At 42.0% G+C, this 12,026-nt stretch overlaps 2 protein-coding genes across 4 annotated transcripts in view; one reads left to right on the forward strand and one right to left on the reverse strand.

Moving 5' to 3' along the window:
* The window catches only part of CASP10 (caspase 10), a 127,026-nt gene that overhangs the window by 63,043 nt on the left and 51,957 nt on the right, over positions 1-12,026 (forward strand). The window lies entirely within an intron of this gene.
* TRAK2 (trafficking kinesin protein 2) overlaps positions 2,957-12,026 on the reverse strand; it is a 51,960-nt gene continuing 42,890 nt past the window's right edge. For all 3 annotated transcript variants that reach the window (XM_083628074.1, XM_083628076.1, XM_083628075.1), the window contains 6 exons: positions 11,042-11,118; positions 9,139-9,342; positions 7,434-7,738; positions 5,768-6,043; positions 4,475-4,574; positions 2,957-3,911 (listed from right to left, as the gene is read on the reverse strand). In XM_083628074.1, the coding sequence (XP_083484200.1) occupies positions 3,245-3,911; positions 4,475-4,574; positions 5,768-6,043; positions 7,434-7,738; positions 9,139-9,342; positions 11,042-11,118 (1,629 nt within the window). In that variant the 3' untranslated portion in view covers positions 2,957-3,244. The remainder of the gene's footprint in view (positions 3,912-4,474; positions 4,575-5,767; positions 6,044-7,433; positions 7,739-9,138; positions 9,343-11,041; positions 11,119-12,026) is intronic.

A 12,026-nucleotide genomic window follows, 5' to 3' on the forward strand; every position in this document is an offset into this window, starting at 1 on the left:
GTTGCAAATCACACATAGATATAAAAGACCTAATGGCTTGGGTTTGCGGTTAATTTGTTTAGAATTTGTGGTTATAACTTGAAGTAACCAGAGGTCTTGTCAGGTCACCCAGCCACCGTTTGTGCTCTATTTTACCATGGAGCTCACTGCAAGCGTATCATGATTTGGAATATCCTCACGCCTTTTAGATGTGCATAGAGGTTCTGCATCTCAAGTTTCCACTTCAGCCATCACACAGAAAGTGTGAAAACAGGGAGGTACCCAAGTTAGGCGTGCTTCCTCTTCCCTCCTCCTGCCTCTGCCTCACATCCAAGCTATCCCGAGAGAGACCAAATTTCTATCTGCTCATTCTGGCAAAACAAAAAAAGAAAAGAAAACTTTCCATCACACAATAATTCATTTAGAACATTATCTTATCAATGAGAAAAGGTTTCTCTTCCTCTCCTCTTTAGCAATGCCAATGCTTTTGTCTACTGCAGCATGAAAAGAAACTGCTGCCATCTTGGTTCCACATTAACACAGAAAGTTATGCAGGTTGCTTTGTGCATTTGATTTTCTCCTCTATGAAAGCCGTGCGGGCGAAGTCTACCAAGAATCAGAGGAAAACTGATTTAGCTATAAAAGTGATCTTCCCAGACTGTGGCTTGGAGCCACAGACATTTCAGACTGAGGTTGTGTCATACATCTATGGAAAAGACCATTCCGGTATTCAACATGTCCCAAACATAGATGAAGAACGTCAAACACATTGCTCTTTTTCTGCTAAATATATGCTCCTGATTTAAGTAAATAATGTACCCTAAAATAAAGGACCTCAATTTTACTTGTAAATATTTGCCTGAGAGGGGTTTTCTTTTTTCAACTTGTGCAACAGGACATGTTGTCATAATTATGCCCTGCTAAATATGAATTACCTATCACAAGTATTTTCTCTGCTAAGCTTGGGGTGCTTCATTTTTAGGAGAGACCATATATAAATATCAATTCCATTGGTATTTGTATTTTAAATTCACAAATTAAGCTATGCTCTCTCCTAAAAACATTGCAGACCAGTATTTAACAGATATTTTGCTCCACTGCAGGGAAGGCTGGAATGGTGCAGCGGTACTGCCCTCCAGACTCTGGCACTGCTGCCATGTACCTGGATGGAGCAGGGCACCATTGAGGTAAGGGCTGTGCAGGTGCACTGGTGGACCCAATCCAGCATTCTCACCAGTGTCCCTGTGCAGCACTGACCTTCCTACACTGCCCTGCCTTGTCCAGTCAGCAGCAGCGACAGCAGTACTGGGAGAGTGGCTGTGACACTGCCCCTTCTGCCCCTTTCCTTAAAATTACATTTCAATGGCAGCATCTCTCAGACTGCACCTGACAAAATACACAGAAGATACAAGACTTGCGTAGATATTTACTGTTCCATACAAAGCTTGAAAATGCAATGAATTTTGTAAAGTAACTTTCCTCCGTCTTGATACTGGAGCGGGGGTGTCAGGACCGACGTTTGAAGTTCATTGACCAGAAATAAGTGTTTTTGACAGATAGCGAAAAGAAGAGAAACATAGTGATTCCATTGTTCCTCTTTGCATTTGAAAGGAATAAATATTGACAAAGTATCTTAAAAAGGGAAACTCTGTTGCAAGAACAAATAGAAGTTTTCCCCCTAGAGGGAGACTGTGAAACCGTAACCAACTCCAGGGAGCCGGCAGTTGTTATAGATTACAATCGTGGGAACAGGCATTTGACCTTGCAGGACAATGTATTCAGAAACCTTGTTGTGTGTCTTTTATAAAACAAATGCCCTACTGGAACAATTACATGAAAAGGTGAATTGGATGGCGACCTCGACTAGAAATTTGGAACAGGCAGTGGGAAACTTTGAACAGGCAGTGGGAAAATATGTGGAGCCCACTCAGGAATTAAATCAGGAGTGTGTTTTGACAGAACAGGAATATGAGTTTTCGGACTTGACAAATGAACTTGGAAAAAGCCAGATTTGGAAAGAAAAAGTTTGGTTTGGCTTGGAAATGGGGGGCTGGATTGACCCCCCTATGCTGAGATGTCTGGACTTTTCAAATATGGCAATGGGCCGTGAGATGTTTGGGATTGTGGGGGCTCCTAATCTTGGAGGGTTTTTGAAACATGCTGTTAAATACCATATGGAATTCAGTGTTGAATATGGAAAAAGGGCTGTTCTGTCGAGAAGGGCTAAAAATATTGTCAAGCTGGAGCTATCACGAGTAGGAGACAAGGGAAAATACAGCTACAAATATGAAGAAGAGCTGCGGAAGGGACATGGAAGAGACTTGAGGGCCTCGGATACAAGGTTGCCAGGTTAATGAGCTAGATCGACGTGATAATAAGGACTGACAAAACCCGGAACCAGGAGGAAGGGACGTTGGATGAAGATTGGACTTGTTTGTATTTCTTTTCTCTAACATTAGAACTGTTTTATAAAATTGATGAACATTAGAAAAATGTTGGAATGAAATTACTTGGCTTTAGCAAAAATGTTTAAAGAATTATGAAAGAATGTTATGGTTATGAGAAGCTGGTAAGGACAAGATTTAAGTTTTAAGCTTTAAGATTTATCTTATTATAGAAAGATAAGACTAAAACAGTTTAGGGTAATGTAATGACAGAATATTATGAAATATGGAAAGGATTTGCTGAGATAATTAACAACTAGGATACAAAGAAAGGGAGGTCTAAGAAAGAAGGTAATGACAGTTGAGGATTTGGAAATAATGAATTTGTTTTTAAATGTTTTTAATTGTTTGTGATGTATTTTTGTATTTTTTTTTCTTTTTTTTTGTTTGAATCTGTATCTATATGGTGGGAGGGGTTTGTCTCTTTTCCTTTTTAATTTGTTAATTATTTTTATTTTGCATTTTTCTTTGTCTCTATTTTATTTTGTAACATTTTGAAAATTCCAATATCATTTTAAAAAAGAAAAAGAAAAAAAAAGAAAATGCAATGAATTTGTTTGTGCTGCCCTCCTATTGATCATGATGGACGATTAGAAATTTCAGTGCTCTCAAAACTGAACTTTGGTTTCCTTCCTTTCTTTCCTCTCTCTTAAAATGTATGACTTCTTTTTCATACTCCATGCAAAGTCCTTCCTCCCCTACTTTAGCCATATACCAGCCTCCTACAACAACCCTCTTTTTAAAGCTCCTCTTAACCTACATCCCCCAGCTCATGCATTTTGTATTATTTCCTCTGCTAAAGGTCAACCATGGTGAACTGCTCAGTTCTCCTCTAGAATTCCCATTTTTGCGGAGGATGTGCTCACTGGACCTCCAAGTGCCCCGATCAAGACAGGAAGGCTGTGGTTTCTTCTCAGCCCACCCATCAGATTGCTGCCTGCACTTACATACGCAGCAGAGTCATGCCGGTGGAGACCACTCTTTGCCCCCTGAACCTTCCCACTGTCCCCTGCCTCCGGCTGTTTGACAGCTCTGACAATGCCCAGTTTCTTCAGTCTCTCCACCAGGTTCATCTTCAGCTGTCCTGCGTCGGGAGGATTAGAGGTTTTCTGTCCGTACATCTCCTGCAGTAACGTTTCGGCGGGCCGAGAGGCCAAAAAGTTTTCAGACGCATTTACTCGGGACTCAAACGGCAAAGGGGAAGGACAAGGGGAATGCAGAGGGGAATTGGGTGGTGTTGAGGGAACGGCAAGTATCTTGAGGGAATGAAACGGCGGTGCTTTCTCCAAGACTGGACTGTTGTAGACCTTGGCTGAGATGCCTTGCTCTTGCAGAAGCTTAGCTAAGCTTGTACTGAAAGTGATGGTCGAGTCTCTTGTGCTTGTCAGGAATTCTCCAATACTAAGCCTGTAGGACGCGGATGGGGAGCTTGTGACTGTACTGGTTGCACTGCTGCCACTTCCGGAGCACAAGGGAGCATATGAAGCACTAGAAAACGAAGCAAGAGAAAATTACATTCGCTATACCAAGGGGAAAAGAAAAGCAGAACACTTTCAGAAATCAAGGGCAGGACTTCTATGTGCTGTGACAAGGCTCCAAAGTCCTCGTCACACCTTTCCTTTACCAGCAACATCCCACAAATCATCTCTCCTTTTTCCTTCCCTGTTCCTATCTCTTTTCAAAAGTTTTGAAACATGAAAAGGTAACTGTAATTAGCTAAATGCATAACCGTTCTGGGCAGCTAAATGCAAAATTATGGATCACTTGGGATATAGAAGAAGAGTTTGGATTGAGTCCAAACTAAGGAGTCTCAAAGTGGCTAACAATCTCCTTTCCCTTCCTCCCCCACAACAAACACTCTGTGAGGTGAGTGAGGCTGAGAGACTTCAGAGAAGTGTGACTAGCCAAAGGTCACCCAGCAGCTGCATGTGGAGGAGCGGAGACGCGAACCCGGTTCCCCAGATTACGAGTCTACCGCTCTTAACCACTACACCACACTGGCTCTCATTTGATGGCAAGCAGAATTCTGAGGTGACCACCAAACTTCTTACCTGGGGGTGACCTGAGTGATATCGGATGGATGGAGAATCCTACAGGTGGTAAAAGTAAATGTAGAGTTTGTAGATGAGAGACATTTTCCTGGATTTGAAGCTAAAATATAAATAAAAACACATCAGATGAAAAGGAGATGGAGAACAGACCAGCAGCACAAAAAAATGAATAGAAATAAAAACCTGACTTAGTAAAGGGGGGGGTGGAACTATTCTTCCAAGGGAAATATATTTCACTGACATTGGCTAAGTGTGCTGCTAACACAAGTCTTAACTATGGTTAAGGCCAGATGGGAGGAATTCATGCTGAGGAGGAGAAAGGCTGTAGGGAAGGAATACAAAAGACTATGAACTACTCTCTACAATGAGTACAGTGGTGCCTCGCAAGACGAAAAGAATCCGTTCCGCGAGTCTCTTCGTCTTGCGGTTTTTTCGTCTTGCGAAGCAAGGCGATTAGCGGCTTAGCGGCTTAGCGCTATTAGCGGCTTAGCGGGCTTAGCAGATCAGCTGATAAGCGGCTTAGCGGATCAGCTGTTAAGCGGCTTAGCGGATCAGCGGCTTAGCGGATCAGCTGTTAAGCGGCTTAGCGGATCAGCTGTTAAGCGGCTTAGCGGATCAGCTGTTAAGCGGCTTAGCGGATCAGCTGATAAGCGGCTTAGCGGCTTGGGAAAAAGGGGGGGAAAAGGAAAAAAACCCCGCAGGAAGTCGCAAGACATTTTCGTCTTGCGAAGCAAGCCCATAGGAAATTGGTTTTGCGAAGCACCTCCAAAACGGAAAACCCTTTCGTCTAGCGGGTTTTCCGTCTTGTGAGGCATTTGTCTTGCGGGGCACCTCTGTATTCAATCTCCAGCATCACAAGACCATTTCAACTCAGGACTGGTTAATCTTTCCCTGTTATCTTCTGCAAAAGTGACACAGAAAAAACTCAATAAAGATGCGAGGGAGACACATTTTATAGTTGGCGAACTATGAAAACAGTAAACCTGTCTTTACTCAGATCCTCTGCTTTAGCTACGCACAAACTTGAAGAAAAAACAAATTCTACATGCCCCCTTAAAATGTATATCTTCTTGTATAGGAACGGCACGACATCAGTCTAGTCAGCAGTTAAACAAAAACAAAATACACAGAAAAATAACCTTTAGTAGAACTAAAGCACCAGTAGAAACAGAACAGCTGTCACAGTAAGAGATCAGATCAGCCAAATACTGATCTGCGAACTGCCCCGAGATCTTACGATGTTTAGATATAAATCTAAGCGACAACAACAACCACAATTGTTACAGCCATTACCTGCTGGGGAAACCGTTGCTAAATTAGTAGGTGGAAGAAAGATTCCTGCCAATGACTTTGGCACTGTGAGTTTCTTTTCCTCAAGAGGGGATTGCTGCACTTGGAAGGTTATGCCTTCATCCCTTTCTTCCTCGTCTTCTTCAAAATCAGAGAGGTGGTAGCCGTCAGCTTCGGACAGTGGTGTGAAACCTTTTGTCACAACGCCAGGGCGTGGGTCGAGAATTGTGCCGAGGTGAGGCTGAGCCAACTGTTGCCAATGGAACAGGGTCTGAGAACCTAAGGGAGCAGAAACAAATGCCTTCCTTAGCATAATCCTAGGCAGCCAGCCTTAGAATTTTAATTTTTTTAAAACTTCATTGAGAAAGAGAAATTCACTGAATGTAAAGGAAATTCAGATTGGGAGGATTTTAAAAGGTGATGACAAATATCCTAACAGGCTTTTCCTTATGTTTAACTTTTACTCATTTATTTAAAATTTTGTAATAATTATTTGAATATATTTTAAAAATTGATATATGGGTGATTTATGATGGCCTATATTTGTAATGCCTAATAAAGGTTTGGTGAAGTAGTAAGAATAAAAAAAAAATATTATACAATACCCACAGAGAAAAGAATATAGCATTAAGTTTAACTCACATTTAACTTTAAAACAGAGGATACATTTGCCCCTGACACAGAAATGTAAGAGAGAGACGATGGCATAAATACAGTCAGAACTACTTTGGGTAATCAGTTAAATAGCAGTTTCAGCAAGCAAAAATGATTAAATTTCTTTAGCTGTTCATTGCCACAAACACTATGAGGTAAGAACTTGTTACTTCTGTTTTACTGATAGGGAAGTAAGCCTAAGGGCTGTGCCCAGTTTTCCATAAAATGGGGTGTGGGTGGAGGGGAGAGCAATGCAGAAAGGATCAGCAGCTGCAGGTAGGCCAATGAAAAGTGAGTGGTGCAAAATGATGTTTTAATGCAAAAGTTATTTTCTGTCTCCAGGATGCACTTCGGATGAACAGCAGTCAACAGGGGGAGCAAGTTGTCCCTGTGAAGCTTTCTGATGTCAAGCATGCTTAACCAGAAACCCAGCCTGATAACAGAAGAGTTTTCTGGGAGAAGACAACCTGGCTCAGGCCATGTCAGTGACTGGAAATCTAAGATTTGAACCCAGGTCTATTTCTATTGTCTTTACTACACACGTCCTATATAGGACGAGCTGGACCATAAAGAAGGCTGATTGCCGAAGAACTGATGCTTTTGAATTATAGTGTTGGAGGAGACTCTTGAGAGTCCCATGGACTGCAAGAAGATCAAACCTCTCCATTCTGAAGGAAATCAGCCCTGAGTGCTCACTGGAAGGACGGATTGTGAAGCTGAGGCTCCAATACTTTGGCCACCTCATGAGAAGAGAAGACTCCCTGGAAAAGACCCTGATGTTGGGAAAGATGGAGGGCACAAGGAGAACGGGACGACAGAGGACGAGATGGTTGGACAGTGTTCTCGAAGCTACCAGCATGAGTTTGACCAAACTGCGGGAGGCAGTGGAAGACAGGAGTGCCTGGCGTGCTCTGGTCCATGGAGTCACGAAGAGTCGGACACGACTAAACGACTAAACAACAACAATATAGGGAAGAGCTGTTTTCACTGGAGAGGGAGAGAGCAGAGACCTTACCTTCGAGGGGTTTGACAATCTGTAGTTTGTCTGGGAGGAGGGAACGTAAGCTGTTGCTGGAGGTGCCAGAGAAATCAGTCAGTTCTGTACTGCTCCCCAATGAAAGGCAGCTCTCCACTGGGGTGCTACAGCCACTAAATTCTTCTTTCTGGTCAGTCAGCAAACACATCTGGCGCTCCCATTCCTCTTCAAAGAACTGCTTTTCACTCAAGTAGTTCTGCCGACGGAGGGAAAGTCTGTGTAGAGCAGTGGCTAAGTCATTTTGTCCAGGGATGCCAGGATGGCTGAGTTTTTGAGCTTCCCTGCTGAAAGTACAAAAAATACAAAATGTTATTATCTCTTATCTCTTCGCAAATAGCAGAGTGGTCAATATACAGTCTGTCAACTTCACTTTATAGATGTCTTGTACCTAGCATTGCTCTGAATTCTAGGAAACCAAAGAATCAGGGCAGTTTTGAAATCAGGGCAGTTTTGAAAGGTTCTGTCTGCTATTTAGATTGAAAATGGTACCCAGAGATCATTCATTTTATTTGCATGCTGATTTTCCACAAAAAGAATCACACTCAAAGTGGCTTACAACAAAGGAAACAGAAATGCATTTTGAAATCAAACGCAGCAAAACAACTTAATAACAACATAATAAATCAACAACACAACAGCAAGTATAAAAGAATATGAAACTGTAACTATAACAAGGTTACATTCATGACATCCAACAATAACAAGGGAGCTTGATAGTTTCCCCTCTCCCAAGATGAGATGAAAATCTACTCCTTTATCTCATGAGCCACTATGGTTAAAAGGTCCCATTGCATAGCAAGCAGAGAAAAAACTTTCCAAAATATATAGTAGATGGGTGCAGTTGAAAACCACATTTAACACCCGTTGTTACTGTGGGCTGAATTAGTGGTGCTACTCTACCGGTAGTAATTTGCACGAAACTTCATCTAGTATGGGTGCGAAGTCTCTCTGCAACATTGGAATGCCATCATTTCACAGGGGAAAACAGAGCTTTCCATCAAGAATGGATGCAGGCCTGAGCATAGCATGCCCACCATCAAGGAAGTCTGTGCAGAAGACTCAAAATGGTCTTCCTCTTTGTTGCTCAACCATACTCCCTACTGAATGAACTCCCTTCTGCCATACAATAATTGTAGCCCGTGACTACTTCCTTGCTTTAACTGCCTTCAGTGCCGCATTGTTAATGGGTTTGTTCCACCGAGTTGTTTTATTCATCTTGCATTTACTGTTTTGAGAGTTTGGGTTGTTGCTTTTTTAATAGAAAACAACCTAAAAAGGATTTTAAATACGCACATAAATAAGTACCCTGTGCTCAAATACTTTAGAAGTTTGTACACACAAATAAAATAATTGTGTTAAAACAGGAATGGCCGGGGGGTGGCGGTAGATCCATACATTTTAGTGTTACCTATGATAATAGTAACTCTCTTCCCAACAAGTTCATTCTCCCTACACTAAGCAAGTTCAATTCTCATTGGGCTGAGTTGAGTTGTGGCTTCCCACCCTTTTGGGGTTTGTTTGGTTTTGTTTAACATTTTTTTTTGGGGGGGAACCTCTGCAAACCTCAGGATTCCCCCCAAGCAGGCTGCTAACATCCTTCTTCTGCATGGATTGTACTGATTTGGCTACATAAGCAATTGCACCCAGGGAAGTGAAATCAGTGCTGGTGGATATGGCTTCCTACTTGGAAAGGCTCTCTGAGCTGGTCTTCTGAGATGGAGTCATCTTTCCTTCCACCTGCCTCAAGTCAGAATGGAAAGGCTTTGCCGTCATGACAACACTTGAGCGATTTGACCCTGGAATGGGTAGCGGGGCAGGACACAAAGCGGAACGGCCACGTGCAACGTTGGCAACTCTGACAGTATCAAATATGCGCTTCTGTTGAACCCTGAAAGAAAAAAGAAAGACCGATAATGGATGCAGAAAAGCACTGAAATTCTGACCAAGCAGATAGGGAAAGTCATTCCATGCGTGGCTAAATTTGCTAGAATTCTAAAGAATATAAAGCTTAACTTCCAGAGCAGTCATTTTGTGAAATAGCCCCCAAACAAGTGCAAACTCCAAAGGGATTGCGCCCCATAGTACACAATCTCTTCACCTGCACAGGCCAGTAGCCTCATTTCTCAATTACCGCTCTTGCCATCCCAGGGGTTTGTGTGTCCTCACATTTGCCCTTTCCCCAAGTTCTTTTTTTAAAAAATACATTTTTATTAGATTTTCCACCGTGATAACACAAACCACAAAGCAAGATGATACACAAAAACAGAAAAGGATAAAGAAAAAAGAAGAAGGGGGGGAAGGGGGGAACAATAAACAGATAGACAATAGTAACAAACTTAATTCTTCACAAATCCAACCTTTTAAGCATCTTGGTTGACTTCCTCAAATCCCTCCCTTCTGAGCTTCCTTGTAATTAAAAGTAACAGCTTTCCAATATCATTATTAAACTAAAAAAAATTCCAATAATAGTCCATCTTATTCACTTTTCTTAACATTCTGAATCCCATTTATTTAATTATAACTTAATTTAATCCTAGGCCTATTTGATTCTTTCAAGTAATTTCTAATTTTTTATATTACAATATTTATTCAAATAGTCCTTGAATTTCCTCCAGTCCTCTTGAAACTCCTCTTCTTTCTGGTCGCGGATTCTTCCAGTCAGGTCAGCTAGCTCCGAAAAGTCCATCATCTTCACTTTCCCCAAGTTCTTTGCAGCTGGCGTTACCATCCCCTTTCTGTACCCCATCGAGTGTCCTTTGCTACGATTGGCACCATTTCCACTTCTTCCTCCTTCCACACCTGTGCAGTTGGTATTCCTTATCCTTATTAATTAAAATATTTACCACTGTGCCTTTGAAAAATAATGTAAGGCTTACAATAAGGTAATGTGTTCCCTGTATCACCACTCTGACTTCTGCTGCGTTTTGGACTGCACTCACACCTGATTCTTGTGTTACATTGGGGACGAGGTAGTTGCTGCATGCTGAATAACCTTCTTGCATTACTAGGGTTACATAAGCAGCACAGGACCACCTACAGTTAAGTGACCACTACCATCACATAAAAAGAGACCTTAGATATTCTTATACAGAGACGGGAATAGCTGGGAAGGGGGATATGGGATCCATAACTTCCTCAGCTAGCAGTGAAATGTACTTTTAAAAGATTTCAGGAGGATAAAAGCTCCGGCGGTGAATTCTTTGCTTTTTTTTTGGTGCAGGCCTTATAAGTTACTAGAAATAAATGACAACTTCTTTCACCTCCATGTTTTACAGAATCTTTTAGAGTTTAATATGAATTAAAAATAAACTAGGATATGATGTTAAAGCCCTAAAATACTGGTCAAGAAGGAATTTCAAGAAGAAATTATGATATGAATTCTGAAGCAACTTTAAAAGGTTGTACTCAAATGTGCTTAACAATAATTTCGTCACAGCTGCTGATGTCGCATGACCGTGTAATGCATATGGAGGAATGCTGGTTTCTCAAACTCTTCCATATTTAAAGAAAAAGAAAATGGAGTCTCCAGAACCAACTGTGACACGTCAAAACGCATTAAGGGTAGAAAAAACAAGAGCGGCACTTACTTTTGCTTAGAGAGGGATTCCTCATCCAGACTCAGCTCTCTTCGCATCGTTCCCTCAATCTCTGCTGCCAAAGACTCCTTAAAGTCAAGCAGATATTGGTGTTTAATGCCCAAGAACTGAAAACACACGGTTTTTTTGCTCAGGCTAACCACATTAAGAAAACGAAGAGATTAATTTAAAGTGGCTTTCTATACTACATTTTTGTGTGCGTGCATGCATGTATTTACTGCCTTCTTGGAGCTAATTGTCAAGTTTGGATCCTTTTCTGGAGTCACCCATCTCATCTCTAAGGGCTAGGTGAGTCATTCTTGTTTTTAATACCCCTCTACCACTCGGTCATTAGAGACTGTTTTACTAAAAGAGATGTTCCTATCGGTTATTTAGAAAGGGAGATATTAAGGTAGAAAAAACAACTTTCTCTGCAGAGTAATTGAGAAGCTTCAGCAACGTAACTTTCTAGGGTACGTTCCCTATACCCAGATAAAGGTAAAGGTAAAGGGGACCCCTGACCATTAGGTCCAGTCGTGGCCGACTCTGGGGTTGTGGTGCTCATCTTGCTTTATTGGCTGAGGGAGCTTCCAGGTCATGTGGCCAGCATGACTAAGCCGCTTCTGGCGAACCAGAGCAGCGCATGGAAACGCCGTTTACCTTCCTGCCAGAGCGGTACCTATTTATCTACTTGCACTTTGACGTGCTTTCGAACTGCTAGGTTGGCAGGAGCTGGGACCGAGCAACGGGAGCTCACCCCGTCGCGGGGATTCGAACTGCCGACCTTCTGATCAGCAAGTCCTAGGCTCTGTGGTTTAACCCACAGCGCCACCTGCCTCCCATACCCAGATAGGACACAATAAATATCCCTTTATTCTAAGTAATGAATCAATATGTTCTCATTTCAACATTCCCTTCTCCTCCCGCCAGAAAAGAAAAATCCACCATACTTATGGCTGGCTTCAGTGAGAATTCACTATGAACAAGACTGAGATTG

The sequence above is a fragment of the Podarcis filfolensis genome (genome assembly GCF_964270895.1).
Source record: "Podarcis filfolensis genome assembly, chromosome: 1".
NCBI lineage: Eukaryota > Metazoa > Chordata > Lepidosauria > Squamata > Lacertidae > Podarcis > Podarcis filfolensis.